Source organism: Crocuta crocuta, unplaced genomic scaffold (genome assembly GCF_008692635.1).
Source record: "Crocuta crocuta isolate KB4526 unplaced genomic scaffold, BGI_CrCroc_1.0 scaffold408, whole genome shotgun sequence".
In the NCBI taxonomy this organism is placed as follows: Eukaryota; Metazoa; Chordata; class Mammalia; order Carnivora; family Hyaenidae; genus Crocuta; species Crocuta crocuta.
In genome coordinates, this window is record NW_027527444.1 from 4,587,733 (window position 1) to 4,615,629 (window position 27,897).

Consider the following 27,897-nt stretch of genomic DNA (forward strand, 5'->3'; position numbering starts at 1 on the left):
GCAAGTACGCTTGCATGACCTGATTGGTCTTCTGGGTGAGCGTGTGTGTGCCTTGCAGGCCTGGCAGGGAGCGCTCATAGAAAGCATGAGGCAGTGTCGTGGTAAGATGGGTATGGGTGTTAGTGTCACCCTGAGCGTGAATTGTGATTCTCGCATCCGGCGGCACCACTGTATCTTTATGGAAATTTCAGCTTCTGCATCATAAAACCGGGAGTAACGTTTGTCTGAGATTGTCAGGCATCTCCAAATTGGCACATGATAGGCTTTCAAGCAATGGTAGCTACATTGCTTATCATCGTGATGTGAAAATATGTATATTTTTGCTAGGTGGCTGAAAATTTTAAGACAGGCTTAAGCCTGTCAAAACTGGAGTTTCTGCTTTGAAATGAGAAAAATGACTTTTAAAATTGAAGTTTGTGTTGTCTATTTTCCTTCTTATATTTAAAACTGAAATTGTTATTAGAAGTCTCACTGTGCTGGGGGATGTAAAGTGGCTTAGCCCGTTTGGATAACAGTCTGGTAGCTTCCTCAACATGAGTTCTGCTCCTGAGCATGTGCCCAACAGACAAGAACACAGTGTCCACACAGAACATTACGTGAGTGTGTGCCCCGCACTGTTCACAGGCGCCCAGAGAGGGGGCTGCCCGGGTGTCTGCCGGGCGTAAACGATAACAAAATGTGAGACAGCCGTACAATGAAATACTGATTGGCTGTAAAACGTAGTGAAGTATTGATACGTGACACCACATGGGTGAGCCTTGAAAATACCATGCCAGGTGAAAAAAGCGTGACACGAAGGCCACGTATTATTTGATTCCAGGATAAGAAATGTCCAGAATAGGCAATCCCATACAGACTGAAATTTGGTTAGCAGATATGGGGAGACCAGGACAGGAACGGGAGAGGAGTGCTAATGGGCACAGGGGTGTGCGGTGGGTGATGGAAGTATTCTAAAACTAGACAGTGGTGGTAGTTGGACTTTGAATATATTAAAAATTGGTAAATGGTACATTTGAAAGATTGAATTGTGTGATATGTAAATTTTATAGTTCCTTTTTTTTCTTAAGTCTTTACTGGCTAAATGTCCATTCACTCTGACCAGTTTTTCCCTCCTCCCTTCATCATGCAGGAGGAAAGGCGAAGATTGAAAAATGCGATAATTATACAGTCATTTATTCGAGGCTATCGAGACCGGAAACAGCAAGTAAGTTTGCCTTCACACTGAGAACGAATTGGAAAGACCTGCCAGAGCTTGTTTAAAACATGGCCTCTGAGGCTGAGAGGTGGAATCCGTTTTGTGGGTGTTTTAGTTCACCTGTTTAATGAAAGTTAATGTTTTCCCCAGTAATTAACTGTATTAGTTTATATTTACATAGCCTTACAGATAGGGGAGTTTTGAGGTGATTTTAAAATAATAAAATAGAAACATGGGCTGCAGCTGAAGATCAGAGTGTTAGGAAGTGGCGGGAGACTCTTACAGGGAGTGGACGGTCTTTATTCCAGCCCAGTTTCTCTGGGTTTTATTTCACCTTTTCCCGAGAGCTGCGCCATAACGGCCCCTAACTGTGAGCCCCCGCCGCCGTCCAGACGCCGGGGCACAGCTGGGCCACAGCGCTGCTCGCCCGCCCATCACGCCGTGTGTCCTCTGTCTTGTCCCCAGCACTCCGTCCAGAGAAGCGCGTTTGATCGCCACGCCAGCGCCTCGCAGTCCGGTGGCACTTTCTCCATTGCCAGTGGTCCCAACCTTACCCTTCTGGTGAGGCGGCTTCTGTTTTTCTACAAACAGAACGAAGACTCAAAACGTTTGGTGAGTGTTAACTATGTTCTCCCTTGCCTTTATTTATGTATTTTCCAGCATTTTTTTTAATGGGGTCAGATAACCCTCCAGCATGCATTTGTGAACTCCCCTCAGCCCACCCCAGTAGGTCCTCTTTCTGGGGGGTGTTTTACCTCTTCAAGAGCGATATAAATTTTCAGTAGTGTTTTTCACTGTTTTATTATGGAAATTTTCAAACATAAGAAAAAGTAGGAGAATCTGTTGAGCTGTCGTCCATGTACCCATTCCTCAGTGCTGACCGTCATCAGCACCTTGCACCCAGAGCCCCCGTACCTGTGCCTTCGGTCAGCCCTGGGAGGTGCACCTAAACACCGTAGCATGTATCTGTAAATAGTTTAAAGTTTAATTATTGGGAGAGAGAGAGGGAGAGAAAATCCTAAGCAGGCTCCATGCTGTCAGTACGGAACCAGACACGGGGCTTGATCTCACAAATCTTGAGATCATCACCTGACCTAAATCATCAGCTGCTTAATGGACTCAGCTACCCCGGTGCCCCTGAAAATACTTGAATATAAATTTCTAACATACAGGGCCTTGCTCTTAAAACATTCAGAATATAATTGTAGTACTTTAAAATTTTATATGCTTCTGATGTGATCAGTGACGAGGAGCACTGTTAGATAATACCTATGGGTACTTAGATGAATAAACTCTAAAAAAATGTAATTTGTTACTGTATCATCTCTCAGGGAACATTAAGAGATTTCTGTGTACTTATTAGGTTAAATATGTATTTATTCTTATAAATTGTTGTTTACTTGTAATAAAAATTTCAAAGTATATTAAACGATGGTACACAATGAAAAACAAGTCTTCTGTACCACAGCCATACATGCTAGAAAATCCCCAGAGGAAATATAAATACAGAGCACAAAGGAACACTTTATTGTGTATCTGGTGTTTGGCTTTAATTTTCTTTGATTATTCTGGAGTTAATAATTGCCTCACTTTAATTTTCTTTGAGTCTCTTGATAAAGTCGTCTTCCACTTTGGACAGTACTATAAACTGCTCTCAGTATAATTTTCCATGACTAAAGATGTCAGGCAGCCCGATGCTTCGTTTCCCTGGAGATCCCTATTCTTGGATTTCAGGAGCTTCTTGCACCATTGGATTCTTTGCCTCTTGTTATCTTGGGAAAGTTATTCACTTTGCTTGTTTTATAATTTTTTTAAATGTTTTATTTATTTCTGAGAGAGAGAGAGAGAGACAGTGTGAGCAGGGGAGGGTCAGAGAGAGAGGGAGACACAGAATCCGAAACAGGCTCCAGGCTCTGAGCTACCTGTCAGCACAGAGCCCGACGCGGGGCTCGAACCCACGAACCACAAGATTATGACCTGAGGTGAAGTCGGACGCTTAACTGACTGAGCCACCCAGGTGCCCCCTCACTTTGCTTGTTTTAGATCCTGCCTCCTGCTTCCATTATCTTTCTGCTTTCTTGGTTTACTCCCTTCGTATCCTCAGTTCACTTCCTATGAAAGGATGAGTAAGGCATTTTTAAAACTTTACTCATCTGGATTTAGTAAATAATAACAACAACAAGTTAGGCAAAGTAAATGTTTAACATAGTGATAGGACAACCTTTTGGGTGTTGTTGGCACATTTGTCAAGGTTGTAAAATACAGTATGAGAACGCAGTCCAGAGTGTGTGTCACTGCTGCTTTGGCTTTTCTTATTTCATAGGCAACTTGAACTATAACTACTTGATCAATATATTCGCAGCCTTATTCTTGAAGTTTCTATAGATGGCACGTAATTTAGAATGAACTGCGTGTCTGATTGTATAGAAAGTATTGTATCCGATTAGCTCCTGAGAAAAGATGGACCGGTTAGCTCCAAACACCTCAGGAAGAAAGCTTGCATGTAGGTGAATTCATATCTGGAATGGGTCACAGAGATTATTTCTACCCAACTGAGTACGTACTCTGAATTTGTTTCATAAAATGCTTTTGAGGGGCACCCGGGGGGCTCACTCAGTTAAGCGTCCGACTTCAGCTCGGGTCATGATCTCACGTTTGTGAGTTCGATCCCCACGTCAGGCTCTGTGCTGACAGCACGGAGCCTGCTTCGGATCCTCTGTCTCACTCTCCCTCTGCCCCTCCCCCACTCACATGTTCTCTCTTTGTCTCAAAAGTAAACATTTTAAAAGAGAAAAATAAAGCACCTTTACGTGGACATTTTTGTCTGATAACATTTTACACGAAATAAGTGTTCTGTCAGAGTTCTCGAGAAGTACCTTAAAGATAACCAGCAAAGGGAAGGCCGTGTGGCACATTGATAACTAGCCACATCTCAGAAGCCATCTTAATTTTAGCTCATTCTAATGGGTCTTACAAAATGAACAAATAACAGTTTTACAAAAGTGCAGCAGAGAAGGCAGAAGAGGTTCCTGGTGAAGTACTGAGTTTTCGAAATCATGTATGGTGGCCACGCCCACAGGGATGCCGGTTAGACAGAAATCGAACTCGGCATTTGCGGAGTTCACTGACCAGCTGTTGTGTCCAGGAGACTGGGCAGTTCTGGCCACACCCCTGACTCTTTTGTTTCTCCCCCAACCCCACTGAGGTATAGCTGGCAAATAAAGCTGTAGGTTAGTTAAAGTGAACACCACAACGATCTGACACGTGTCGACATTGTGAAAGGCTCTCTCCCATCTCCGTCACCCCACACCCTACACAACTGACCGTTTCCTGGGGAGAGTGTGGCCGAGTGATTGCCTTTCCCAGCAGAATTTCCTGGAGGTAGGGGAGGGGAATATCCCAGAGGAGAGGACACTGGAGACACAGAGGCAAAAAGTAAAAAATAAAAAGAAACAGATAGCCTTATGTACGTTATGATTAATACTGTCTTTCTCACTTATTTTTCACTGTGGGTTGCTGATTTTTGCAAATGAACTGTTTTTATTTCAGATTTAGATGAGAGGTTTTTTTTTTTTTTTTTTTTTTAATGTTTNACACCCACCACTTTCCGTTTGCTTGCTGCTTGAAAGCAAAGCTCATGGGCGCAGGCTTTCGGAGCCCGCTCTGGTCCTCCCTCAGCCGGTCCTCCCGGGTCCTGGGCTGGAAGGAGCCGCGCCACCACGAGTCTGCGAGCTCTGGCAGCAGGAGAGCCGGTCTTGGGAAAAAGCGCATCTTAGTCATCGTGTTGGTTCAGTGGAGGAGAGTTAAAGATATTTCGTTGGCTTGGATTTTCTTACTGACCGGGTGTGAGAGCTTGTTTTTGTTTTGTTCTGTTTTGATGTTTTGTTTATTTCTAGGAGAGAGAGAGAGAGACAGCATGAGCAGGGGAGGGTCAGAGAGAGAGGGAGTCACAGACTGAAACAGGCTCCAGGCTCTGAGCTGGCAGTCAGCACAGAGCCCGACGCAGGGCTCGAACCCACGAACCGCGAGATCATGACCTACGCGAAAGTCGGACACTTAACCGACTAAGCCACCCAGGCGCCCCTGTTTTGTTTTGTTTTTTAATGTTTTATTTATTTCTGAGAGAGACAGCGTGAGCAGGGGAGGGGCAGAGAGAGAGGGAGATACAGAATCTGAAACAGGCTCCAGACTCTGAGCTGTCAGCACAGAGCCCGACGCAGGGCTCAAACGCACAACCCACAAACCATGAGATCATGACCTGAGCTGAAGTCGGACGCTTAACCGACTGAGCGCCCAGGCACCCCCAGATTGTGTTTTTAGTGTGCACTATCAAATGTGTCTGGACAGTACTAAGGTGTTCATGAAGTATGCCTGAGGCTTGTCCCTACTGCTTTATAAGAAAGGGACAAATACCTATAAAAGACTGCATGGTTTGGAGTATTGGTGATGCCAGAGTTGGTGTTTACTGCACACCCAGAAATCCCGGTAGAAGCTTAGAAAGGTCGTAAAAGTTGTTACTTCTGCTTAAATGCCCTGGTGCCCATATTATGGTTTCCAAAGGTGTCATTTCCTCTAAAAGGGGAAAGATGAGTCTGGAGGTGCTCCTGGNAAAACTGCATTGGGTTGAAATACGCCAACAGGCTCGGGTCCGTGAGTGCAACACATGGTTCAGAAGTCACATAAGTAGCTACATACTTGGAGGAGGCTTAGGAGGCAGCTGAAAACCGTAGTAACATATGGGTCTTAATTGGATCCTGATTCAAACACATTAGTTAAATAAGATTTATAGCATGAGAGAGTTGGAGACTTGAACACTGACTAGATACTTGTGATGGCAAGGAGTAACTATTAACTTATTTTAGCTGTCATAATGATATTTTTTAAATGTTTGTCTATTTTGAGAGGGGCGGGGGAGGTACAGAGAGAATCCCAAGCAGGCTCCACACCCAGCACAGACCCTGATAACAGGGCTTGATCTCACAAGTGTGAGATCATGACCTGAATCGAAATCAAGAGTTGGACACTTAACTGACTGAGCCACCCAGGTGCCCTGTCATAATGGTATTTTTAAGAAACGTAAAGTCCTTTGATGATCCGCTGAAATAATTATATCTTAGATTTGCTGCCCAATGAATGGAGGAATGGGTGATGGGCTATAATTGATCATTGTTGTCAGATGATGACAGATGATGACATGGAGTTTACATAACCATTTCAAGCTACTTATGTGATTAATTTTTTCTTAATAAAAAGTTCAAGGGGCACCTAGCTGGCTCAGTCAGTGATCCATGTGACTCTTGATCTTGGGTTGTGAGTTCGAGCCCCATGTTGGGTGTAGTGATTACTAAAATAAATTATTAAAATTTAAAATATAGGAGCCAATAGCTAAGCTATTAAAAAAAAAAAAAAAGTTGAGGGGCACCTGGGTGGCTCAGTGGGTTAAGTGTCTGACTCTTGATTTTGGCTCAGGTCATGATCTCATGGTTGTGAGATCTAGGCCTGCATCAGGCTTTGGATCAGTCTTTGAGCTGGGCAAAGAGCCTGCTCAAGATGTTCGCTCTTCCAGGGCGCCTCAGTGGCTTGCTCAGTCGGTTAAGTTTCCGACTTCAGCTCAGGTCATGATCTTGCAGTTTGTGAGTTCGAGACCTGTGCTGGGCTGTCAGCTGAGAGCCTGGAGCCTGCATCAGCTTCTGTGTCTCTCTCTCTGCCCCTATGCCATTCATGCTCTGTCTCTCTCAAAATAAGTAAAACATTATTTAAAATGTTTTAAAACAAAAACAAAAACAAAAACAAAAAGATCCTCCAGGCCTCCCCCACTTGCACAAATGCGCACAGTCATGCTCTCTCCCTCTCTCTAAAAAAAAGTTGAAGAATTAACTTATATTTGGACCTATAGAGATTTATAAAAAGCATTTAAAAATTGACACCTTTTTCCCTCATTATGATTAAGGTACCAAATTTTAAATACGTGCTTTTCTTTTCTTTTAGGGTATTATAGGTCTCTCTATTTGCTAATTAACAGCAAGCTTCCATCAAGTATTGAATATTCTGATATATCCCGAGTTCCTATAGCAAAAATTCTGCTAGAGAATGTTCTGAAACCATTGCACTTTACTTACAACTCATGTCCCGAAGGTGCAAGGTGAGAATGGAATAATTTATTGATTTTATAAGGTCACAAGTTCCGTATCTAATGATAACTTTTATACAGTATGCTATTTTACATATACATTTGAAAGTCAGATTTTTATTTTATTAATGTGATTTAGTTTTAAAAAAATTTACTGTCTGTTTGGCCTGTGCCCTGATATAAATTTATAATTCTGATGATCTGGTTATTTTTCTGCCTTCGAGTAGCTATTGAAAGATATAAAAATGTGGCAGAGTTTTCTCAATGGGAAGGCACAGATCAGTTAAGTAAATTTCATGGCGACCTAGTGGATTTTGGATGCTTAACTTCATTTAATTTAGAAAAGAATATTTTGCAAGTTAACTTTAACAGTGGTCTTCTGAATGATCTGTTCTGATGGAAGCTTCCATTTCCCGTTTTCAGGCGGCGGGTCTTCACAGCCTTCACCGAGGAGTTGTTGGCAGCACCTTTCACAGATCAGATTTTTCATTTCATCATTCCGGCCTTAGCGGACACGCAGACCGCTTTCCCGTACGAGCCCTATCTGAGTGCGCTGTCATCGCTGCGGAGCAGGTGTCCCCAGACGGGCGGCGGGGCGCCATGGCTCTTCTTCTTCGTTCTCACCGTCGGCGACAATTACCTGGGTACGGGGCACGAGATCTGTCTTAGCTGACCTCACGCACACGCGGTGGTCGCAGATGAGGCACCGGAAGGGAGTCAGGGGCAGGTGTGTGCTGTCAAGGTGGCCTCTGGGGTGGGAGTTTCTTGGAAGAGTGTATTTGCTAAAGGTCCGTGGCCTAGATAGTGTCCCTGGGGAGCATTTCCAGGCACATGAGAAAGAGATTGATTCAATGGCAGCATGTGACTCTCAATCTCGGGCTTGTGAGTTCAAGCCCTGTATTGAGTGTAGATAGGACTTTAAAATCTTTAAGGGGCGCCTGGGGGGCTCAGTCAGTTGAGCATCCAGGTCTTGATCTCAACTCAGGCCATGATCTCACAGTGTGTGGGTTTGAGCCCCAAGTCAGGCTCTGCACTGACTGGGGAGCCTGCTTGGGATTCTCTCTCTCTGCCCCTCCCCTGCTTGTGCACGTGTGTGCATGCTCTCTCCCTCTCAAATAAACTAAAAAAATACAATCTTTAAGAAAAAAGTCTGATTCAGGTACATCTTACGAGGCCACACAGATTTAAAAAAATTCTAAAGTTGAGGGAGAACTGTGAGTGCAGGGATGCTATCCTCACTTACGCTGAACTTCTAACATGTGCCTGTTCTAGAATTAGAGCTTCTTTTTCTGATGTATTTCAATACATAGGTCTATACCTGAATTATTAGAATTTAATATGTTCTGGTCAGAAATGTCTCTCTGAGTATAAGAAAACTGGTACCTGGATTTTCCAGTTTCTTTTTGATCACTTTTAACGAAATGTTATCGTTGCTTGTTTTGCAAAGGGACCCTCTCTGAGGAAGGTCTGCTGGTGTACTTGCGAGTGCTCCAGAACTTTCTTTCTCAGCTGCCGGTGTCCCCCGCCAGCACAAGCTGTCAGGATTCAGCCAGTGACTCGGAGGACGAGGGTGAAGAGGCGGACAAGCAGCCCAGCGCCCCGGTAAGCTGCGCAGCCCAGCCAGGGGATTGCATCGTAGACCGCTGCACTTGACACGGAAGTCACCTGTAACTTTGTGTCCGTCCTCGTTCCTAGCTGTATCGCGAACATTCTAGAGCATTCTTGCAAAACCTTCATGCTGCAGGCAAAGCCCTTCCCCTCCACCGCCATCTGTCCGTCCAGAGGTCCCCATCTTGGGAATGACGGCACGTTCTCCCACACCTTCTCCTGCACAGCCGTAGAAGTCTCTGCGAGGATACGTGATTATGTGGGGCTTTTATGCAAAGTAGGCCGTGACGTATGTTAATTTGTTAGTTAGGAAATATTTCCTAGAACCGAAATTGTTGGATTAAAAGGTTAAGTTCCTAGTTCTCAGGAAGGGTATTTACCACACACCAAGCACTGTTTTATTTTTAAGAGCTTTTTTATAGCAACTTTATTGAGATACACTTTACCATAAAATTCACCCTTTTAAAAAGGTGATGTGCGATTGAGTGATTGCTCAGTATGTTAACCTGTAACTGCAGCCACCACCGCTCTGTGGACCTTTCCATGGTCTGCACAGAAGCGGGGCCCGTCAGCAGCCACCGCCCCCCACCCTTCTCCCAGCCCTAAGGGGAAGAAAAAGGTTAAGTTCTTCCTTACCCTATCTTGTGAACACCAAGTAATGTCTGCTGTTAATTTTTGCCAGTTTTGTGGAATGCAGATGTCATGATTGTTTGAAAGTGAATTGTGGGCGTGTTGTCACAGGCAGTCCCTGAGTCCCCTTCTCCTGTTTCTCACCCAGCATGATCTGCGGTGTCTTTTCAAGGAATAAAAGGCTTTGCGTTATACACACACACAATTTGTGTGTCTTCAGTGATATATCTACTGCTGACTTCTGCTCTTACTACAGAATTAAAATACCTTGAGATATGGCTGTAATAGGTTTAAATGTTATATTTTTTGTTGGGAAGTTCCCATTGGTTAATACTAAATGGAATCCCAGGAAGAAGATACTCAGGAGTTGCTCGGGTTTTCCGGGGAAGTGCGTTAAAGGGGTGCTAGTACGGCCTTCTGGGTACACATGGCTTTGTTAGCAGAGATGATAAAAGCCCTAAAATAAGGAGACACACACTAGCCGCTGCCCCCTGCGGCTCGGGGCAGGGTTGGATGATTACAGAGGGGCAGAGCGGAGTGTCTCGGTGGGTGCCGGAACTGCATCTGTCAGAACTCAGCTGCTCGCTGAAGCGTGAATTTTTTGTGTGGTTAAAAAAAAAAAGTGGGATTCTGTAGATGGAATGTAGATAAAACTTTTGTTTTTAGAAAACGCTTAAAAAATTTTTTTTAATGTTTATTTTTGAAGGAGAGAAAAAGAGCATGAGCGGGGGAGAGTCAGAGAGAGAGGGAGACACGGAATCTGAAACAGGCTCCAGGCTCTGAGCTGTCAGCACAGAGCCCGACGCAGGGCTCAAACCCACAAACTGTAGAATCGTGACCTGAGTCGAAGTCAGATGCTTAACTGACTGAGCCACCCAGGAGCCCCATAGAAGACATTTTTTAATGCTTAATTACCTCCTAGAGAATCTGTGAAATTAAAATGCTGGTTTTTTGTTTTTTTTTTTAATGTTTTATTTATTTCTAGGAGATAGACAGAGAGACAGCGCGAGCAGGGGAGGGTCAGAGAGAGAGGGAGTCACAGACTGAAACAGGCTCCAGGCTCTGAGCTGGCAGTCAGCACAGAGCCCGACGCGGGGCTCGAACCCACGAACCGCGAGATCATGACCTAAGCGAAAGTCGGACGCTTAACCAACTAAGCCACCCAGGCGCCCCTTAAAATGCTGTTTATACATACAACTAGTGTCCACGTGAGGATGAGGCCATGTGTGTCTGCTGGAGAAATGTTAGGAAACCCTGCCTCACCGGGGGCGCGGGCGTGAGTGGGATGTGAAGACGGAAGAAGTAGAAAACACACAGGCTCACTTGCTTGTGACACAGCTTTCTAACACTTAAAAAATGCAGCTTGATACTTCTGTTTGGGGAAATTTTACTCCGCTTTGTTTTTCTCATGTAATATATAAGGGTTTCAAGGTCTTTTTTATTAGATATATAATATTGTACTTTCTTTTTCATTTTTTTTCCTCTTCATTTTTCCCTTGCCTTGGTTATTGTCACTTCTTTCCTGTCCACATGTGGGTTCAGAACCGGTGACCCAGGTGTGGGCCAGGTACTCACAGGGTGACTCGAGGTCTTTTCTTTATTTCTGGGTCACATCTTCTGATGGCTGCTTGTATATTGCCTTTTCTCTCCTATGATAATTATGTAGAATCTAATTTGGTTGAATGGGATTTTTCCAGAATCAGACTTTACTGTTTATAGACTCTTAGGTTTCTGTGTAATTGGTTTAGTTCTTGTTTGTGTATAATGTATTTTAAATGTGTACACTGTGCACTACTAAAAAATACGAGTGTGCTCCAATAGTACCAGGGCCCCAACTCCGTTCATTAGGTGCATCTTGTTTATACATTCAAGGTTGGCAGATAGAATTTATTACTTTTATCTAAAGCAATGTTTTATTTGGTAGATTATTATAAATTACATAAATTACATCCATCTAAGTTTCCAAGCAGGGCAGTGAGCAATATCCAGTGTTGTGTATATATTTTATATTGATGTATACTTGGATATATGCATACATATGTGAAACAAGGATGTATCTTTGATGAATACCCCAAATAGGCAAATGCATAGCATCTTAGTTCAGGTTTTAGTTGATGAATCAGATCTTTGAAGAAATTATGATAGAAAATATATTTCATTTGATTTTTTAAAAAGTAAATTCTTTAGGGGCGTCTGGGTGGCTCAGTCAATTAAGTGTCTGACTTCAGCTCAGGTCATGATCTCATGGTCTGTGAGTTTGAGCCCCGCGTCGGGATCTGGGCTGACAGCTCAGAGCCTGGAGCCTGCTTCGGATTCTGTGTCTCCCTCTCTCTCTGTCCCTCCCCACTTGCACTGTCTCTTTCTCTCAAAAATGAGTAAATGTTATAAATACATAAATTCTTTAATATTTTATTTTTGCTTAACCTTTGATCTCCTAAATAATTTAAAGTGGAGGCTCTGTCAGATGAAAATGTTTTCTCACACATGTACGCTTAGTACAATGGAATCTAAAAATTTGAAATACATTTTTCTTAAAATGTCAGTACTGAAAATATTGTCCCATCAGTAGGCAAAAACTGAGTATTTACAGTCCCTGTGTTGTTATGCTGGGCAAAATTAGTGGAGAGTTTCATAGTACTTTAATGGACGCATTTGGAGAGAGATTGATATGTTCATGGTGATGTGGGTAACTTTTAGGTAATGGCTATTTTGCATTTTTACTTGAAGTAAAGTAAGATGTTATGTGTGTTTGGAGTGTAGAGGGTCATTCCCGATGACGCGTAGGTCACTTAGAGCAGTTTCTCTGGTGTGTTTCAGGAGGACGGTCGACTCTCCGTACCGTACATCACAGAGGAGTGCCTGAAGAAGCTGGACACGAAACAGCAGACCAACACCCTGTTAAACCTGGTCTGGAGGGACTCAGCCAGCGAGGAGGCCTTCACTCTAATGGCGTCCATCGGCCACACACTTATGGTGCAGCATCGGATGGTGGTGCCCAAAGTCAGGCAAGTCCCCACGGCCACTGTGTGAACCCCGAAGTACACTTTCCTCCTGGGGTCTGCTTCGATCGGCCTTCACCTGTGTCAGTTTTATCTGCTGTTTGTTTGGTTGTTTAATTCTTTATTTATTTTTGAGAGAGAGAGACAGAGTGTGAGTGGGGGAGGAACAGAGAGAGAGGGAGACACAAAATCTGAAGCAGGCCCCAGGCTCTGAGCTATCAGCACAGAGCCCGATGTGGGGCTCAAACTCATGAACATTAAGATCATGACCTGAGCTGAAGTCGGAGGGTTAACCTACTGAGCCACCCAGGCGCCCCTTATCTGTTGTTTTTTGTTGTGTTTTTTTTTTTTAATATTTTTATTTCTGAGAGAGGGAGAGAGACAGCGTGAGCAGGGGAGGGCCAGAGAGAGAGGGAGACACAAAATCTGAAACAGGCTCCAGGCTCTGAGCTGTCAGCACAGAGCCTGACGTGAGGCTCAAACCCACAAACTGCGAGATCATGACCTGAGCCGAAGTTGGACGCTTAACCGACTGAGCCACCCAGGTACCCCTATCTGCTGTTTTTTAAAGTTTGTTTATTTATTTTAAGAGAGAGAACCTTAACCTTACACCTCAACGAGCTGGAAAAAGAACAGCAAATAAAACCCAAAACCAGCAGAAGACAGGAAATAATAAAGATTAGAGCAGAAATCAATGCCATCGAAATAAAAAAACACCGTGGAACAGATCAATGAAAGCAGGAGCTGGTTCTTTGAAAGAATGAACAAAATTATAAGCCCCTACCAGTTTGATCAAAAAGTGAAAGGAAAGGACCCAAATAAATAAAATCAGGAATGAAAGAGGAGAGGTCACAATAACACAGCAGAAATACAAACGGTAAGTAGAATACAAACAAAATGAGCAATTACATGCCAACAAATTGGGCAATCTGGAAGAAATGGACAAATTCCTAGAAACATATAAACTACCAAAATTGAAATAGGAGGAAATAGAAATTTGAGCGGATCCATAACCAGTAAAGAAATTGAATTCATAATCAAAAATCTCCCAACAAAGGAGTCCAGGGCCAGATGGCATTCCAGGGAATTCTACCAAACATTTAGAGAGAAAGAGAGCGAGCAGGGGAGGGACAAAGAGAGATGGAGAGAGGATCCCATGCAGGCTCCACGCTGTCAGGACACAGCCCGACGCAGGGCTTGAACTCACGAACCGGGAGATCATGACCTGAGCCGAAATCAAGAGTCAGACACTCAACCGGCTGAACCAACCCGGTGTCCATCTGCTATTTTCTGATAAGATAGGATATAGAATATCAATTGTGCAAGTGTTTAATGGAAAATGAAAGTTTGTTTTTCTTTTCTAAACCAAATTGATCCTTTTTGAGTCTGTTTCTCTGGCCTGTGAGGCTTTCAAGTGGCCTGTAATGTGTTAAATGAAATCAGCTTGTTTTTCTAGAGTATCTTGGCATTGAAAGTGGAGTTTAGTCTTAGCAACCAATATAGACATTGGGATTCAAGGCCCCTGGGTGACTCAGTCGGTTGAGTGTCTGGCTCTTGATTTTAGCTCAGGTCATGATCCCAGGGTCATTGATCAAGCCCTACATTGGGCTCTACTTGGAGTGTGGAGCCTATTTAGGATTCTCTCGCTCTACCTCTGCCCTTCTCCCCTGCTTATACTCTATCTTTCTCTCTAAAATAAAATAGGTGCGCCTGAGTGGTTCAGTCGGTTAAACGTCTGACTTAGCTCAGGTCATGATCTTGCGGTTCTTGAGTTCAAGCCCCGCATTGGGCTCTGTGCTATCAGTGCAGAGCCTGCTTGGGATCCTCTGTCTCCCTCTCTCTGCCCCTTCCCTGGCCATTTTCTCTCTCTCTCTCTCTCTCTCAAAAATAAACATTAAAAAAAAAACCTTTTGAACTTAAGGTTTAAAAATAAATGACACTAAAACGAACTCTATTAATTTAAAAACCCACACTGGACCCATGCCTGTGTTTTAGACCCAATATGATACATGTCTTTTCGGCCTCCCCATAGCTCTCTCTACCAGCTTGCCCTGACAGCTTACTCTAGCACTCTGATGTTTTTCTTCTAAACTTTGAAATAAGCTTTTGGAAGGGACAGAACAACACATACAAATCAAAATGTGGCTAATTTGTGCTCAGGTAAGTGTGCCTGTAATCTTGAAACATTTTTCTTTATTTTGAGTGATAGGTTAGTGGTTGCTTGTGAGTTTACTAGGCAAGTAGTTAATAGAGTGTAAGGGGCAAAAGTCCATACCGGCCCTGGTGGGAGCTCGGGGACCGGGTCATCTAGGCAGCTGCTGCAAGGCGCTCTGGTGGTAGTGCCTGTGTTCTGGCAGGTGAGTTCTGCTACCCTGAAGATTCCTCTTCTGGTTTGTAAAATGCTGTCCTCTAGTGGGACAGGAGCCATTTCTTTTGGCTCAGAAAGCAGTCTTTGAAATGAACTGTGTGCGGAGAGCACATCGTCAGCTGAAACTGCCCTGTAAACACGAATGCAGCCGGCTAATTAGGTGCGACCCTAGCTGCCTGGTGTTTATTAGTGCTGGAGGAAGTGAGGTGGCAGTGAGACCAACGTCCCCCGCTAGGTAATTAGCTCTCTGTGGGCTAATTGCACTAGAGCAGGATGTGCGAGCTGAGGATCACAGCAGCCGAACTGGGACGCTCGCTTTTATTGTCGCCCAAAGTCCACTGCTCTGGACAGTAATTACTGGAGTTAAATGCCCCGCTGCCCTGCTCTGAGGGTCACCAGTGAACTGCTTCCAGAGGGTGTTTAATGGGTAAAGGGGCTTTATATGCAGCCTCTTTTATGAGTACAGCACCTATTTCCTCTAAGAAACTACTCTAGGAATTTTATTTATGGTTTAAATATATGAGGTTCTAAGTATTTAGAATGTTTTTCTTAGCTCATGAAAGCAAATAGGCTTACTCTAACTGTTGTAGATTTTAACTGCTTTCAGGTTTTGTGGGGGTTTTTGAAGGTATTTAAAAGATGATTAGCAAATTCCAAGGTTGATAACTCACTCTCAGTGCCTCCTAGGCTCGTATAAATCCCTCCTATTTTCAAGGTTGGGATTTGCAGTTTTAATTTCTGTTTAGTGTCAATTGTCGTGATGTTAAAGGGATATGGAAGACCTTTTTACGCTAATATGAAAAGATTTCTAAGATATATGTTTAAGTGAAAAAAAGGAAGGTACAGAATGTGAATAATAACCTACTTTTGTGTCAGAAAGGTGGAAAAAGGAGGAATGTATTTTTGGATTTGCATAAAAAGTCTTGGACACAGGAAATTCATAAAAATGATTATTCACATGTCTGCACTTTGGATATCAAGAGTGGAGGACAGTATGGACTTTTCACTGCATTCTTTCTGATACGGTTTGGGGTTTCAGATCACGTGAATTACTTATATTTTTAAAAATTCAGTAATAAATGAGTTTGCCACGAACTTTTATGGGAGAAAATTTGTAAATCTTACCAGTGGACTTGGGAATCTGAAAAAATACTTGGATATAAAATTAATTTTTTCTTTTTTTTTTCTTTTTTTTTTAATGTTTTATTTATTTCTAGGAGAGAGAGAGAGAGACAGTGTGAGCAGGGGAGGGTCAGAGAGAGAGGGAGTCACAGACTGAAACAGGCTCCAGGCTCTGAGCTGGCAGTCAGCACAGAGCCCGACGCGGGGCTCGAACCCACGGACCGCGAGATCATGACCTAAGCGAAAGTCGGACGCTTAACCGACTAAGCCACCCAGGCGCCCCTAAAATTAATTTTTTCTAAAGAAAATGTATTCGTGGTGCCTATGCAACTCTTTATCTCGAGGTCATGAGGTCAAGCCCCACATTGGGTATAGAGATTACTTAACAATAAAATCTTTAAAAAAGAAAATGTATTCACTATTTTTAATACGAATAAATACTACATGGCTGTGTTGTGAGGGGAATAAAGAAGGCAGCATCCCAGTATCCAGACAACTAAACCCAGAAAAGTGACCATTTAAGTGGACCCTCGAGGGCAGCCGGTGTCCCCGCTCAGCACTAACCTGCGCGGACTCGGCCCCATCCGGCGGGCGGNTGCCTTCCTCTTTCCGCTGGAACCTCCTTCACCTGTGACCTTCGCGGGCGCTGTTCTCGTCAGTTTTCCTTTGCTGTTGGGCTGTTTCTCCGTTTCCTGCACGGGTGCGTCGCAGTCTCTGTGTTTCAGTGTTCCCTGCACCTCTGTGACTTCTGTTTCTCCTCACTTGCTCGGTTTTGTCCTACGAATCTGATTCTCTGAATGATAGAAGTGGCTTCAACCGTGTTCTGGGGCGCTGGACTCGTACTGGGCTGCCAGCGGGCTGTCCTCAGACTGAGGTCAGCGTTTTTCTCCAGAACCAGGGATCACGCTGGGGAAGCCACAGGCAAAACGTGGCCACTTCACTTTAATTAGGATTAAATACAAGTACCAGCCCAGCTCCTCGGCCCCTCAGCCTGCCACCTTCNACGGCGCTCCTGTGGGCTTAGGCTGGGAGCCACTCCTTTCTTGGTAGGTACTGAGTGCCGCGGTCCCCGCCCCGTGCTGCGGCCGGCGTCCTCACAGATGTGACCCGGTGTGTGTCCTGCGCAGGCAGCCGCCAGGCCTCCCTTTTGCTTTCGGGAAAACGCGCAGTGCTGAGGTGACGGGTGCGTTCAGTACCCTTCCCGCCCCGAGCGCCTGGGCGCCTCTCTNGATGCCTCTTCCCTCCTCGTCTGTCTTATCGTCCGTGGTCGGGTCGTCTGGCAGATTCGTGCTGAGCTGATCATCTGTCAGAAGCCTTCCTGGGGGTCCGGGCGGCTCAGGCGGTTAAACGTCTGACCCTTGATTTCGGCTCAGGTCGTGATCTCACAGTTCATGAGTTTGAGCCCCACGTCGGGCTCTGTGCTGACCGTGTGGATCCTGCTTCAGGTTCTCTCTCCCTCCCTCTCTGCGTCTCTCTCAAAATAAATAAAATAAACTTGTCTTAAAAAAGAAGCCTTTCTGAGTTATTTAGTGAGATGTCACCTGTAATAACAGCTTCCAGTGAAATTTTCATTTTAGGGCAGATACTTCCTGTTAGAGTACTGAGGTCAGGAGTTAGGCTTACAGTCCAAGTGTGCAGACTGGCTAGTGCTTGGGCTTAGCTCTTCTGCTCCGTGGATCCTAAGACCTTTGAAATGGAATTTTAAAGGTAATGCTTTAGGGATCACAAAGGTTGATACTCTGATTTGCCTGTGGTTTTCTTATAAGACACCAAATCGTAAGGCCTCCCAGATCAATTTTATTGCAACATGTGCTTGATTTTTTTCTTTCTTTCTTTATATAATTTTTTAAAACATTTTATTCATTTTAGAGAGAGAGTAAGCAGGGGAGGGTCAGAGAGAGGGAGACACAGAATCGGAAACAGGCTCCAGGCTCTGAGCTGTCAGCACAGAGCCCGACGTGGGGCCTAAACTCACAAACTGTGAGATCATGACCTGAGCGGAAGTCAGACGCTCAACCAACTGAGTCACCCAGGTGCCCCTGTGCTTGATTTTTCTAAGAAAAACTAATAAAATGAGCCAGCTTAATTGTGCCTTCTGTTATTAATGGCTGTGATTCAGATGATCATGGGCTCCGAAATGCATGGCTGTTGCTCCGTCAGTTTTCTGAGTGTGGTAACGGATGCACTTTTACTCTGATCCATAAGCTCATGCGTGTAATAATTTGAAATAGGATGATTCTGCAAAGGACTTTGGTGGAAAAACTACAGATTTGTGTCCTATTTTATATTTCATATTATACTGTTCATGTTTTTGTAAATAAATTTTTGTAATTTCTTCTGAAAATATTGAGGCTATCTACCCACCGAGAGAAACAAGTTTATTTTTTTCCCGTGACTTCATGCTTGCCTTTGTTATCAGTATTTTCTGTATAATGAATACATTTAATTTGCTATTGATGCATGTTAAAATTTTCTGCTGTTAAAGTCAAATAAGATTTGTGAGCTTTTAAACATTGCAACACATAATGATTTTATTGCTAAATCTATTTTAAAGTCTTATATAGATGATAAAGTTATTGATAGTAGTCACTGTTAGACACACCCAATTAATAAAGTGGTGTTGATTGGTTAAATTTAGCAGTAAGTGAGTTTTGAAACTTCTAAGAATTTCCTGAACATTTGTGAGTGATAACTGATTTACAAGCTATACAAGTCAACTTGTGAAAAGCATACATGAAGGTTATGTTGATCTTTTTTTTTTTTTTTTAATGTTTTTATTTCTAGGAGAGAGAGAGAGAGACAGCGTGAGCAGGGGAGGGTCAGAGAGAGAGGGAGTCACAGACTGAAACAGGCTCCAGGCTCTGAGCTGGCAGTCAGCACAGAGCCCGACGCGGGGCCCGAACCCACGAACCGCGAGATCATGACCTGAGCGAAAGTCGGACGCTTAACCGACTAAGCCACCCAGGCGCCCCGGTTATGTTGATCTTCTTAAGTGTATTTTTTAAGAGTGATGTTAAGAAATTATGAGGGTAAGCATCAAAGGTCATTAATACTGTTTTCCCCAGTTTATTCATTTTTATTTATTTTTGAGAGAGAGACAGAGTGTGAGCAGGGGCGGGGCAGAGAGAGAGGGAGACACAGAATCGGAAGCAGCTCCAGCACAGAGCCTGATACAGGGCTCGAACCCACAAACTGCAGAATCATGACCTGAGCTGAAGTCTGATGCTTAACCGACTGAGCCCCCAGGTGCCCCTATTTCCCCCCATTTTAATGAAACTGTAGTATGCGGGAAAGTTCAGTGTGTTCGATTTCAAATGGCAGCAGTTGTCAGGGAAAGGGAAATAGTGTGTAAAGGGTGTGGTTTTAGCCCCGGGGGTTAACAGAGCGCCGCGCCCCAAAACTTCTCTCCTAGTCTTAGTTTTCACTTTGTGAAGAAAACTTCGTTGGCAAGTTGCTTCCGACTGAAATACGTCTTAAAACTTTTGTAATAATGAAGGAAATTTAAACTTCAGTTTTAATCCCGTGTTTTCTCAGAGGTGAAATGTTACGTGTGCGTGTGACACTGCCCTTGCCGGTGGCATCGGCAGGAAAAGTGTGACGTCTGTTCTGTGTCTACAAGCGGAGCGTGACTTTGGGTGGCTGAGTCACCAGGGTTCTCTTCCCTGTGACACCGTCAAGTCACATGCAGAGGAGGTGTCCGAGAATGCCTTCCTGCCCGTGTGTGAGCCGGGCCCCCCACTCTGTTCTCCTCAACAACTTAAATAGTCCCCACACAACTGGCCTGAATTTATGACCTGGGTTGAAAATGTGGCCCTTTACTAATTAACTCATAGGTTTATCTCAGCTAAACAAAACTTAATGGGTAATTTTCAATATATCCCAGTTTACATAAACAGCGTGTTACTTCCTTATCTTTTATTTTTTTATTATTATTTTGGTTAATGTTTATTTTCAAGAGACAGAGTGCGAGTGGGGGAGGAGCAGAGAGAAAGGGAAACACAGAATCTGAGGCAGGACCCAGGCTCCAGGCTGTCAGCACGGAGCCCGACGCGGGGCTCAAACCCACAAGTTGTGAGATCATGACCTGAGCCCAAGTCGGACGCTTAACCGACTGAGCTGCCCAGGCGCCCTCTTCCTTACCTTTTAGCAGTAAAGCCCCAAACTAAGTAACCTTCAGTAGTTAATAACATTTTTTTTTTTTTTTTATAAAATGTTTGTTTATTTTGAGAGACAGAGAGAGAGTACCAGTTCGGAGAGTGGGGGGTGGGGGGAAGGGGGGAGAGACTGACAGAGAGACAGAGAGACGGAAAGGATCCCAAGCAGGCTTCTCAGTGTCAGTGAGGAGGAGCTCTCACAACCATGAAATCATGACCTGAGCTGAAATCAAGAGACACTTAACTAACTGATCCACCCGGGCGCCCTTGTAATTTATACAAATGTTTAATAATTTGTTTTATTTTTGCCTACTGAGTGATTAGGGACTACGGTTGTTTCAAAGTTAAGTGTGAAATGACAACTTTTGAAGTGTGTAGTCATTAAAATGGCGTTTCCGAACAATGTATATATATTTAGGTGGAAAGGCGGTAGTTACAGTGTTAGGGGGCCGCGCTGGAAGACGACACGCACCGGGAGAGCCCGGCCGCCGCCCCCCNTCCCGCGTCCGCGTGTTTCTGGGAAGGTGCGATGAACTGTTGCCCATGCCGTGTGGCTGTTCTGTCTGCTCTTGGGACAGAAGAGCAAAGGAGACCACGGGAGGAAAGTGTGTAATTTCCCAGATTTCTGAGGTGCTAAGTTTCAGTATTTATAGTTAACACAATCTTAGTAATCTTGTTGCTATCAGTAAAATTATACTAGATAACATATTTCTAAAAGAACTCAATTTCTTGATTGAAGAGAAATAAGGCAAGCAAATATTACTGTCCAGAAGTCTTTTATGCCGAAAGTTTGGAGTTTTCCTAGCTTTTTACTCTGTGTTTTACATGTGGTGGTTTGGGCGTCCTTCATAGTCTATAAAAGTCCGTAGAGGAAGGAAAGTCAAAATTTAACACTATTTACATGTTAGATGTGTGGTAAGCATTTTAAATAACTCAGAGATGGAACAGGCACTATTATTTTTTTAAGCTTATTTATTTGTTTTAAGAGGGAGAGAATGAGCCAGAGGGGCAGGGGGAGCGGAGAGAGAGGGCATCCCAAGCAGGCTCCGTGTCGTCAGCACAGAGCCCAACACGGGCCTTGATCTCACAGATCACGAGATCATGACCTGAGCTGAAATCAAGAGTCACTTAACCGACACCGACTGAGCCCCCCAGGCGCGCCTCATCGTTATTGGTCGTTCCTTGCGGGGAGGAGCAGAAGTGGTCTCGGGGGGCCCTGGGGCCGTGGCCACACCACTGAGGAGGCCGAAGGGCCCTCCAGGCTCCGGAGCACCGGTCCTTGCCACGAGCTGGCTTTACAAATTGGGGTCAGATTCTGGCTCGGAGGTGACTCACTGTCAGCGTCAGCACCCACACAACGTGTGTGAGACTGGATGGTCCACAGACACTGGCACGGGGGCTTCTGCTCTCCGTTTGTTCTCATTACAGCATCGTGATGAGCCAGTATATCCTACCACAGGCGTGCGGCGTGCACCCAGAGGGCTTCAGTAAGCCTCTGCCCTCTATCCGCAAAGGTCTGTAATTTTTTTAATCAAATTTATATTATACAGAAGGTTTTTAAAAACCTTTAAAATATACTTTTTATTTTTATTTATTATTTATTTACTTATTTATTTTGAGAGAGAGAGAGAATGTTAGTGTTTTTGTGTGTGTGCAGGGGAGAGGCAGAGAGAGAGGGAGAGCCCCATGCGGACCCCAGTCCCACAAACCATGAGACCATGACTTGAGCCAAAATCCAGTCTGCTGCTTAACTGACTGAGCCACCCAGGCACCCCATTTAAATTTTATTTGACGTGTTAACATTTAAAAACACAATTTTTATGTTTGTTTCAAGAACGGTGGCTTAAAGTGAGGTGGTAGTGGTGAAATGTTACGTGTCGGTCAGTAATACGCAGTGCTTGCTCTGCAGCAGCCTGTCTCCTCCTCGTGGGCTGAGCCCGGCCCCGGCCCAGCACTGCGCGCCTGGGGAAGGGCGCACGCGGACCGACGATCACTGCCAGCAAGCCGCCTGGTGTGGGAAGCGTGCCGTCTGCGGGGTCCGGACCGATGCTGCCTGCGTGTACTTTCGTCTTTTGTCTGTGGCTTTTTTCAGTTTTAAGGAAATATATTGAATGAATGTTTGCTTGTGCTGATTTACTCTCCCCCTTGTTTTTTAGGCTTCTCTACAGCTTGGCCTTCAATGCCCGGTTTCTGAGACATCTGTGGTTTCTCCTGTCTTCTATGACAACTCGGATGATCACGGGGTATGTGTTACGTGGACGTGGAAATGAGCGGAACTTAAGCACTGGGGAAGTCGCAACCTAATTAACAATATCGTAAGATCGTATTTTAAAATACTACTCATTTTATGTAAGAAAGATTCTAGATGGTCTCAATTTTTTAAAAATAATGCCTCATTTATAGTTGTGTATCTGTATACATTACGTGAATGGCTTTATCTGAGAGTAAATTTGTTTGTTAAGTCCTAGTCTTAGGACTAGGCGTGAGGTTTCTTTGCTCCATATGACTTTCATACATTTTTGGTAGTGAAAACACAGAGCTGAAGCAAGTCTAACACCCTGACAGACACTGAAACATAAAATATCATAGAAGCTGGTTTATGACACCTGTTGACGTAATTTTATTTTTCTTATATGAGTCATCAGGTAGCTCGAACTCTGGAGTCTTTAACACATACATTTTGAGTGGACACATTCACACAGCCTCCGTGGCGGGCTGCCGTGGCCTCGTACCTCAGTGATGTCCCCGTCGCCAGGAGTCCGTGCCCGCCCATGTCCGCCGCGCCAGCAGCGCAGGGCTCCGGCTCCGGCGGCCGAGGCACGTCCTGGCCGCAGCTCAGCTCCCGGTGCTGGTCGCCGCCTGCTGGTGAAGGAGACCCAGCTCGGCTCAGGGCAGGAGTCTGGAAGGGAGTGCCTGCCTTTCTCTCTCTTTGTCCCCACTCCCTCCCTGCCTCCCTCCCTCCCTCCCTCCCTCCCTCCCTTCCTATCTCCCTTCCTTCTTCCCTTCCTCCCTCCCTTCCTCCCTTCCTTCCTTAACAGGAAGTTGAAAGTGTTTTTGGTGAGGGCGGATGGGGTGTCCAAAATGTAAACACGCCCTGTCTGGTCTGTGACGTGTCAGATGGTGGCACAGAGAAAGGACCGCGTCTGCCCCTGTGTGTCCTGGTCATCTCCTGGGCAGCGGGGTCAGGATTCAAGGCGTCGGTACAAAGTGTCTTCTAACAAAAAGGGGTGTCGGTTTGCTAGTAGCTTGACTTTGAGAGACATACTTGGGTCTCTTCATTTAGTGTTAAGCGTCTTGAGTGACACAGGGGGCTCACCATGCCACCACAGCAGCTGACAGCCCCCAGAGCGTGAGATGAGCAGGGAAAAGCGGCCGAGATTGGAGAGAACCTTGAATGCCTTCATGTCTAGAGAAATTCTTTTATATCCTTTCATTCTCAAATAAAACCGTAGGGTTTTCACGTATGTCTTATTTGGTTTCTTGGTGCCTTTCGGCCACTTACGGCCATGCCAGCCTTGGCACGGGACAGGTTCGTGTAGCACAAAAGATCAGGGATCCTTGGGGCCAGAAACCATCACTGGGCTGCAAGTGTCTCAGCCTAGCGGCTGGTCCCTGCCCCCGCACCCCCGACGGCCTGGGGCGCACGGTGTCGGCCTTGTAAGGAGACAGGGTCATGGTGTGTGAAGAAAAATGATATTATTTTACAGCAAACTACTGATATTACTTCATAAGTTGGTAAATTACACAAAATTTGTAAAACTCATTTCTTAAAAGCCAGTTGGAGAATTTGGGTTTCATTTTCTTTATTTAATTAAAATAAAGTCCCTCAGGAAACTTTTGATGGGATATGCATTAGGATTGCGTTAATACTCTGTAAGTTTCTTGACTTTACTGTTTACCAAATTCTACTGTTGGAGTAGAATTGAAAATTTGGCTGCCCGATTTCCCTGAAGCTGGCATCGACTCAGTTCGGAAATAGTTTCATGACGAGACTTCCACAGGGACCTCTGAGTCCTAGTGAGCGTCATGTGCGTGACGGCATGGCATGTGAAGGCGTGCATCGCTACGCGGGCCCCAAGCCTTGCCGCCCAGGCTGGGAGCCCCGGGGTCTGTGACCTCGCAGCACCCGGGTGACTGAGGGACCGCCGCACATGCGGGATTGCCCAGGCGCATGGCTTGTCTCTGCGGTGAGACATCCCTTTACTGTCGCGGGAGGGCTGTGCCGGGTCTCGGTGTGTGCGGCCGCCACCCTGACCCCGAGGCTGGCGCGGTGCCTCTGACTCTAACTCTGTGAGGACTGTTCTGATGATGAATTCTTGTCACGCCGACACCAGTAGTAAGTAGAACTGACAGTAGTCTATGCAGTACTCCTAAAACTTGTTTTAGGTCAGGGGCACCTGGTGCCTCAGTTGATTAGGCGTCTGACTCGATTTCGGCTCAGGTCATGATCTTACAGTTCATGGGATCGAGCCCCGTGTCAGGCTCTGTGCAGACGGCACGAAGCCCACTTGGGATTCTTTCTCCCTCTGCTTTTCTGACCCTCCCCGGTTCGTGTGTTCTGTCTCTGTCTCTCTGTCTCTCTCTCTCCCTCCCTCCCTCCCTCCCTCTTAAAAAACCAACCGCATTTTAGGCAGGAAAGCATTTGGTAGAAACTTCTGTGGCAGAGAAACCGTGATGCAAGGCATGGCGGTGGTTACAGCCCCAGGGTGGGAGCCCTCTTCCAGGGGCCGTTTCCGGAGGGGACGCGTCATCCGTGGGCCCCGCGATGCCCATGTACCAGCCAGCTCTCCGAGTTCGGAACCAGTGTCTTTTCCATTACAGTAAATTATGGACTGTTTTATTTGCATGTAAGTCTCTACGATTGACCTGTTTTCAGAGGAATCCTTGAGTCAGTGTTTACGACCTAAAGAGTGGTCAGCAGACAATCAAGAAACACATGCTTCATTACATGCCTGCTGGAGGGGACCAGAGGCGCACATCTGATCCTTCTTACCAATCGCAGTTTCTCTCATTAAAATTAAGATGATTAATCCCCTTTGCTTACCATATGGGAGTTATGGAGAAAAAAGAAGCCATCCTCCTCTTTCAGGGAACGAGTGTGAGAATTGGATGTGCATTGTCACATACATGTGTGACCAGTGGTGACGACTAAGGGCAGGGACTGCTCACAGGCAGCTGGAAGCTGGCCTCTCCCTTTTCTAAGTTCAGGAGATACCTTCTGCATCTTACAGCCTGGGACCCGACCCGTCCGTGCCCCCTAAATGGCGTCTGTCCAGCACTGTCATCTGTTACCTGTGCAGCCTGCACGGGAACCAAGAGATACACTCCACCTTCATGAACGTCCACGAGACATGTGACACCGTGCTTTCCCCTGCTGTGCGTCAGCTCACTTTGACCCTGTGAACGGCCCAGGACCGGGGTTGGGGGCGGNTCAAAGAGAGCCCCCACGCCCGCTTCACCCTAACATAAAGAGCCTTTTTCTGTCACCCTGGCTCTGGCCGTGAGCTAGGATGGTTGTACCGCATCCCTGTGGTCCGTCCTCACTGCGTCCGTACTCTGGACGGAGCGCTTGCAGCCATCGCCCCGCTGAGCGAGTGCTGAGGACGGAGTGCTGTGCGCGCTGCAGGATGCCGCATCCAGGGTGCGCTGCTTCCCCTGAGAGCCAAGTGCACGCTGCGCCGCTGGGGCCTGTTCTCACAGCCTGCTGGTGGCAGTGCTGTCCCCTGATGTGGGCCCTGGATGCCCTAAAGCTCCAGGTGGCTCGGGCCGGCTCCCCAGGGCCCCGCCAGGAATGACAGCACACTTGCCTGGCCTTCCCTCTGCTCCGTGCTCTCACGTAACTCGGCAGTGGTGAGCAATTGGTTGGTGACATGTGGCTCTGTATTCCTGGTCACAGCTCACCTGATACACACCTGTGGTTTTGTGGAAATAGGTGTCCAGGTAGAGACATACACAAGTGGAGACGAGGGTGATCAGCCGCGACACCTGCCCGCACAGGGCTGAGGGGACTGTGGGCCTTCAGAGACGGGGAAGCGCTCACGCGTGAGCCTCCGTTCCCGAGTGCTCAGCAGGACAAGGAGCCACGTTTAACCAAGAGAGGAAGGGAACAGACTCCGGGGGGCGGGAGTTGAGTAGCTCTCAGCTCCTGACAGGGGAGACAGAGCCCCACTGCAGGTCAGGACCCCTGGGACGAGCAGGGGCGCTCACGGGAGCTGGCGAGGAAACTTGCAGAATAGAAACAGGGCCCGGCATAGAGGAGAGGAAACTTTATTCCTGAAGGTTCTAGTCAAGGTTCAATACTCGGCCCTTTTGAATGTTCCTAAGTGTAAGTTGCTGGATACATTTTTCCTAGACCAGCACGACACTTTGTTAAATACGTAAGGCGGGGGGACGGCTTCCAACATCAAGCGTGTGTCTCGAACAGTGGCGTTCCTTACTGTGACCCTTTCTCTGGGGACCGCCGGCCGTCGCTGTGGCTGCATCCGCCCAGTTGGTCATGGTAGCGGGAACGCCAGTAAAGAGTGGTGACTTGTGTCCTTTTTAATTTGAGTTATTTACGAACCCATATTGTTAGACTTGCCTTCCCTTGAAGTAATTCGTTGCTAACGCGAATGTTATTTTCCCCGGTTGTGCTGGTCTGGGGCCCTGACTCCTTCCCTGGTGACGACTGACCACGAAACCGCCGCTGTCTGTCGCGCCCCTTCCAGGTCTGCGGTGCCGCTGCTGCAGGTGCTGTCCCGGGGCTCCCCGATGGCTCCGGAGGACTCCAGTCGCATCATCCCTCTCTTCTACCTGTTCAGCTCTTTGTTCAGCCACTCACTGATTTCCATACATGACAGTGAGTTCTTTGGGGACCCCATAGAAGGTGAGAGTTTTGAGGAACCCGGGCTTTGTTGGCTTCACGGCCTGTCCGTTTGCATAGATGGTAGAAAAGTTTTAAGCCTCTTAAGCCTTTCGCTGTGTTGAGAAATGAGAAAAAAACAAGGATGATAGGCTATCGGACTGTGTTTTTCAGTCGTGGGTCAGAGACAGTCGTCAATGATGCCTTTCAACCTGGAAGAGCTCGTAATGCTCTCTCGCTGCCTTCGGGACGCCTGCCTTGGGATCATCAAGTTGGCTTATCCAGAAACCAAGCCAGAAGTTCGGGAAGAGTACATCACAGCGTTCCAAAGCATCGGAGTCACAGCTAACTCGGAAATGCAGCAGTGCATACAGATGGAGCAGAAACGATGGATCCAGTTATTTAAGGTATAGACTCTGCGGGGTGTGTGTGTGTGTGTGTGTGTGTGTGTGTGTGTAGGAGGTCATACAATGTACAAATGTGCCCTGACTTGACTCATTTCATGGGAACAGAAGTATAGGTTGGCATCCGGCATCGTTCTTAATTTGCAAAACTTTCTTAAATGAAGAAATTCATTTTCATTTTACTTTTGCCTTCTTTTTAAACCTTGTTTTTACATCGTCACATGCATATTTTAGAAATTGCTCTGAGTACTTTTAGCGACAGGATGAGGTACGAAGAAATTTTTGAAATATTTTCATTTTTGTTTTTCACTAAAAGATCTCTTGCAGATTTCATCTTTTTAATCTCTTGAGAAATTAAGAAAGGCAGGGTAAGGTCATGGATGTAATGCGAGTTGCGTATAAATCATCTGAAGAGACCTTCCCTTCCCCCTGTGGCGGGGGGCGGG

The 27,897-nt window shown here is 45.8% G+C and overlaps 1 protein-coding gene across 1 annotated transcript in view; it reads left to right on the forward strand.

Annotated features, from left to right (window-relative positions):
• Window positions 1-4,251: 4,251 nt before the first annotated feature.
• UBE3C (ubiquitin protein ligase E3C) overlaps window positions 4,252-27,897 on the forward strand; it is an 80,579-nt gene continuing 56,933 nt past the window's right edge. The window contains exons 1-8 of the mRNA XM_077761708.1: window positions 4,252-4,282; window positions 7,184-7,337; window positions 7,749-7,969; window positions 8,773-8,927; window positions 12,381-12,568; window positions 22,363-22,449; window positions 26,914-27,071; window positions 27,222-27,454. Coding sequence (XP_077617834.1) covers window positions 4,252-4,282; window positions 7,184-7,337; window positions 7,749-7,969; window positions 8,773-8,927; window positions 12,381-12,568; window positions 22,363-22,449; window positions 26,914-27,071; window positions 27,222-27,454 — 1,227 coding nt within the window. The remainder of the gene's footprint in view (window positions 4,283-7,183; window positions 7,338-7,748; window positions 7,970-8,772; window positions 8,928-12,380; window positions 12,569-22,362; window positions 22,450-26,913; window positions 27,072-27,221; window positions 27,455-27,897) is intronic.